The following is a 5,535-nucleotide window of genomic DNA, read 5'->3' on the forward strand; positions in this document are numbered from 1 at the left end:
CAGGGAGGCAGCACAGCACAGCTCTCTGGTGATGGAGCAGTGCCGTGTCTTGAGCGTGGTGCTGGTTACACAAATGTACACATGTGACTCAATGGCACACACACAGTACCAATGATGGCTTCCTAATTGTGATATTTTTCTATGATGTGATTAGAGATACCCATTAGGGGAAACTACAGAAAGGACACAGGGGACTTCTCTGTACTACCTTTGTAACTTCCTGGAAATATACACTAATTTTTTAAAAAAGTTCAAAGAAAGCCCCACAACATTGGCTGAGAAATCCAAGAGATTAATGGGCATAAATGTTCCACCTTCTCTTTTTAATCTCCCCAGGAATAATAATGCCTGCTTTGGGGACACCATAGCCAAAAATGTCAGAAAAGTGTTGAATATTGACTAGTATTAAATTACTACTACTGCCACTGCCAGTGTTCCTACTAATGGTTAATATGTATTTGAATGCCTGCTTCGTGGTAGGCACTGTGTTAAGCAATGTATATGCATTATCATCATCAATCTTTGCAACTGCCTCAAGGAGTAGGTGCTGTTGTTCTCAGTTAAAGATGAAGACATTGTAGTTTAGCATCATTCCAGGCAGTCAGCGGAGGGAAACCCCACCTGGGCTCCCCACTGAAACAGGGTCCTGGGCATTCCAGCACTTCAATAGTGAGAGTAAAAGCCAAAAAAATGATTTGTTATTTCAAAGCCAACCCCATCTTGGTGAGACTTGGTGTTGCTGACGTGCATCTCAGCTGACAGTTCACACGTGCGAGAGCTCTCCTGTCGGTGCTCTGCCTATAATCTCTCAAATCTCTCACTTTCTGTGTGTATCAGCTCGACTTCCAGATGCCAGACCCTGTGCCCCTTTATCTGTACACTGTCTCTGCTGCTTACTCTGCCCTGGAGCTGCCTCAGGCCAGAGGTACTAGGGAATTCATGCGCCCTAAGAGCCAATACTGACGGGAACTGAACTGTTGGATAAATACCCCAACTCCCTCTCCCCGCAAGGAGATGAATGCCGTGTGTGTTTGTGTGTGTGTGTGTGTGTGTGTGTGTGCACATGCACGCACGCTATGGTGTCCCTAGACCTCGCCTGTGGTATTAAACCCAGGGCTTTTGCTTGAGCTCTTGGGAACAAGATCTTCCTCTCTTTCTTACTGGACATGAAGGAGGACACACCTAACCCATTGAGCTGCTGGCAGCCTCCCTGTGATCACATGGAGGAGGAAGTGGAGTGGGGTGAGCCCGGCAACATCATCTGAGATCTTGAATCAGGCTATGGAGTTGGGGGATGCTTCCTCCCATGGCTGCTGTGCCCTCTGTGGTAAGAAAGCCCCTTGGACAGAGTACTCCTGGCTTCTCCCTGTCCTTGGGACTTCTTCTCCTGGTGGGATTAATCTGACAGGTCTGTTTGGGAAGAATGAACTGGGCATTGTCACCAGGTCCGCCTCCTTCACATGGAGAGCACATATTTCCCTTTGCTCCTCCAGGAGAGGAATTTGTTCATAGACAGACCTAGTTTGGTCCAGTGTTGCTCGTGCAAAGGGGCAGAAGTCTAATTCTGGAGTTTGCAATTAGAAAGTGCACTTGCCTACAAAAGTAAGGCACATCTCTGCACCTGGTTATCGCATCAGTAGCAAAGGCCTTGTCTTTCTTAGTTCTTTGTGTGATTTCTTCTTATTTCGCAATTCAGGCAAGGAGAGAGGGTGATCTTCACTGGGCCCCTCAGAGGTGCCATCATAGGCCATACTTGCAAATATCTCTTGACTGTTCAGTTGCTTTGAGCTTCTTCCCTCTCCTTATTCTGCTTCTCATTTTCTCCATACTATTTTAAAATCTAAAGAATCTTAAAATCTTGCCTGATGTGATAATGAAATTGAAGTTCTGCTACCATGAAGGCATAGGTGATAAGGTCAGGAATAATGTAGATCACCTCATTTGGACCCCCAAACTGCCCTGGCCCAGCAGAGTTTCAGATTATTACTATGAGCTGAAGAATTTGGTTAAAAGGAAAAATAAAAAAAGTGGAATCACGATCTTAAGAGAGTATGTTGACAAACATTTATTGCCTATTTTAAGGATTATTGCTCATTGCAGGATTCTCTCACATGCAGTAGCCACAAGTGTATGTTCCAGGACACCTAGTCACTGCTGCAGGTTTTGTTCAAAATTTTGTACTGTTCAAACCAGGGTATAGCAAACACTGAGAAGAAGCAGTTGACTTGCTAAAACAAAAAAACAAAGGCAGTATTTTAAAAGATGCAAGGTGAAATTTAAAAGGAGAAGGAAGAGGATATAAGACATGAAAATGAAGAAAAGGCCACCACCACTCCACCCCTACAATCCTATCTGACCACAAACAGAAGGGCATTTTCTGGAATGATCCCAGCAATGTTACCATCAAGCGACTGAAATCATAATAAATATCAAACGAGATATTTAGAAATAAAGTGTCTGAGCAGCCCATATTCACCATGGGTACTGCTGATTCTTTTCTCCCTCTTCATTTTTACTCCTTTTTTAAAACTCACTTCTTCCCTTACTTGTCCTCTCTTGACTCCATTTATTCATCCACCCATTCTTCCAACCATCTATTTACTCCTCCATTCATCTACCCATATGTCCAGCCATCCATTTGTCCATCCATTTATCCTTCCACCCATCCCCCCATTTATCCATTTACCCATCTGTCCACTCATCAACCCATCCATCCATCCATCCTTCCATTTACCCATCATCCATCTCCTTTCATTCTTCCATTTATCCCTCCTTCCATCCACCCATCCATCTTTACTTCCTGATTTTGCTTCCTCTCTCTCCATGCTTGCAGCCTTGCTTCATTTCTTCATCCATCTGTCCACTGCATCATCTCTCTCCTCACTTATCCCTATTTTCTCCCAAATTTATCTTCTCTATTTTGCTTCCTTTTTCCATAATAAAAATAATACTTTAAACATATTATGCATGTTATTAATTATAATTTCTTAGCGTAATTTTGTTTTGTTGCTCTTCATTTGAAAGCCTGGGGTAGGGGTGCTAGGCTTTAGTGTTTACTTTTGTCTTAAAATAACATTCAGAATACCCACTCCACTAATTCAATCTCTCGAGTCAAAAATTGTCTTTCATTTTACTTTACTGTTATCTTTAATTACTCTTTTTGCAGATTTCACAATCTTCTTCAGGAAAAAACCAAAAAGTCTACCTTGTTAGATCTTGAAGAACTAAAAGACGTAAAAAGTGCAGAGGGAGCTCAGGGAGGGTCACATTTTTGTGTTGAGGACACCCAGGCCATTATAACTAGGCTGATCATATAATTTATGAACCTAACCAGGAGACATTTGTAAGCAACAGGGGATGCTACGAATGATTGCACCGAGAAGTTAGGCATAGATCAGGGCCATGCCAGGCAGAGTGGGACATCCAGGCAGCCTTGTTTTCATTTGTTTGGGTAAAGTCAAGGGATTTGCAGGGCGCATAGGATTGGCAACCTTCAAGGCCGCTTTGTATGCAGGGTTCACTCTGCCCATGCACACTGTGGTGCTGGTGGTGTGGGTCGGGATCTGCTTACTGTCCCACAGATGGGCCAGCGCCGTGTGGGAAGAAGGCCTTTTGGAGCTGGAGCTGCCTTCGGGGGTGGTGGCTTCCCAGCAGAGCACATGCATGCAAGTTTGTGCCCCTCACCCAGTCAAATCATTTCCGAACTTGTTTCCTCCCCTCCTTCTCCCCCTGGATGAACACAGCTGGATGAAATGAGAGAGGATAGCAGCCCAGCACTTGCGCAGCCCAGCACTTGCGCAGCCTTGTCATGTTGACGCTGAGGTATTCAGTCAGCGCACCTGCCAGGTCCCTCCCACAGGCTGCTCAAATATTAAGAATTGTCTGCTTCCCTCACCCCAGAGTGTGCCCCTGCAGCTCGGCCACCTCAACTCCTCTCTCTGGATACGTTCAGCCTCCTCACACTCCTTCCAGCAACAAAGGAGCAGCATCCCAGCCATCTCCACCTTTGCTTTTCCCCTCTGAGAAAGGAGGTGTTACCCATGCATTCTTTCAAGTCAGCTTGAGTAAATTCCAATTAATTCTTCCCAACTCATTCTAAAGCCACAGAAAAACCTCACTGAAAAGGACTTCTGTCTAAGTTAAAGTGCTTTTACCCAATACCTTGTGAAGTTCCCCTTCCTGGGGGGCACAGTTCGTGGTCTCTGGCTTTTGGCAGGTGGTTCGCTGCATTTCCACATTCAGGCGATACTCCAGGTGGTCAGTGATCTGTGGGCGGCAGGTGGTGGGGAGGTACAGCGTGTCTCCTTCTCCCCTGTCTGTGGTTTCTGTGCCTGGGAACTCCGCTACCCTGCATCCAAGGGCAAGGACCTTGTCCTGGGCGGGTTAGCGGGCTCCTCTCTCCTCTTTCTGTTTGACTCATGATTGTTTTTGTCATTCAAAGAGAATTAACCAGAAACCATCAGAAACATGATCTTTCCCCTTGGGCAAATCTATCCCTTGGATAACACGAGTGACGCTAGTGGTTCTGGATAGGGGTCTGTAAAGGACTACATCGTAAACATTGTAGGTTTTCTAGGCCATGCGGTCTCTGTAACTACTCAGTTCAGCGTGAGTGTGGCAGCAGCAAGCAGTGGCAGACAAAGCACACTCACGCGCATGGCTGAGTCACAAGAACACGACTTACAAAAGTGGGCAGCAGGCAGATTTGGCCTTTGGGATGTAATGTGCTGAGGATCCCTGGCCCTGGGTTTCGTTTAAGTGCCGTAACTTCATTCACCCTAGTGAATTTATGCTTCTCTTAGAGTGCTCACTTCAAACTAAGCAAGGTTGAATTTCCCTTGAGTGGGACTATTCCTGACACCAGTGGCCGCCCGATGTGGGCGTATCAGGCCTGGGGAGAGGCGGGAAGTCATACACTCACCCGCTTCTCGACTTTCAGGACTCGGAAGATCCTGAAGTGGTACTTGTCATCACTTTCCTTGTTGTACTGGTCGGTGATCCATTGCAAGGTGTCCTTCGCATAGTTTTCTATTGCCGTCACTTCCTGGACACTTAGAAAGGTTTTCTTCCTTGCTTGGTAGGTGAGGGTCATCAGAGTCAATAGAATGGCCAGCAGGAGCCTTAGGGCCTGCCAGGGCTCAGCCATCATCCTTCAGCTGCAAAGGAACAGGAAGAATCCTCTCTGCACCCCTCAGGGACAAGCTGAATCACACTGACCCTACCTGCCCTGGCAGGATTTAAGAGCAGCTGGTGGTGGACACCCACAGCTCTCCTCTCCTCCTCCTCCCCCTTCATCAGCAGCTGAACTCGAGGGGAGAGCAGCAAGAGACTGTGCAATGGTTTTTGCATAAGTTCATGCCACACACATGCTAACACACACATTTTCTCTTTGAGGGGTTGCTCCCTCAGCAACACACAGGCTTCTGTGGACCCAGCATTGTCTTGGTGGGAGCCAGGCCAGGGCCCCTGGGAGTCCTGGAGGATGGTAACTGCTGGAGACACAGGGAGACTGGAGGCCAGGACTGGAGCATGCAT

General features: G+C 46.6%; 1 protein-coding gene across 1 annotated transcript; it reads right to left on the reverse strand.

Annotated features, from left to right (window-relative positions):
• Window positions 1–2,042: 2,042 nt before the first annotated feature.
• On the reverse strand, window positions 2,043–5,214 carry CST11 (cystatin 11). The gene is made up of 3 exons (XM_050745534.1): window positions 4,922–5,214; window positions 4,162–4,266; window positions 2,043–2,228 (listed from the first exon to the last, which is right to left on the reverse strand). Exons 1-3 carry the CDS (start codon window positions 5,147–5,149, stop codon window positions 2,145–2,147), a joined length of 417 nt encoding a protein of 138 aa, XP_050601491.1. The 5' UTR covers window positions 5,150–5,214; the 3' UTR covers window positions 2,043–2,144.
• Between the last annotated feature and the right edge of the window lie 321 nt (window positions 5,215–5,535).

Source organism: Macaca thibetana, chromosome 10, assembly GCF_024542745.1.
Source record: "Macaca thibetana thibetana isolate TM-01 chromosome 10, ASM2454274v1, whole genome shotgun sequence".
NCBI classification, from domain to species: Eukaryota; Metazoa; Chordata; class Mammalia; order Primates; family Cercopithecidae; genus Macaca; species Macaca thibetana.

What these genes read in the sequence shown, in the direction of transcription:
- CST11 (XM_050745534.1), bottom strand. Translation starts at nt 5,149, where the DNA reads ATGATGGCTGAGCCCTGGCAGGCCCTAAGGCTCCTGCTGGCCATTCTA. An exon ending in TCCTGAAAGTCGAGAAGCGG is followed by an intron (nt 4,267 to 4,921) that starts GTGAGTGTATGA and finishes TGCCGCCCACAG; the next exon opens with ATCACTGACCACCTGGAGTA. An exon ending in AGGAAGGGGAACTTCACAAG is followed by an intron (nt 2,229 to 4,161) that starts GTATTGGGTAAA and finishes TTTTTGTTTTAG; the next exon opens with CAAGTCAACTGCTTCTTCTC.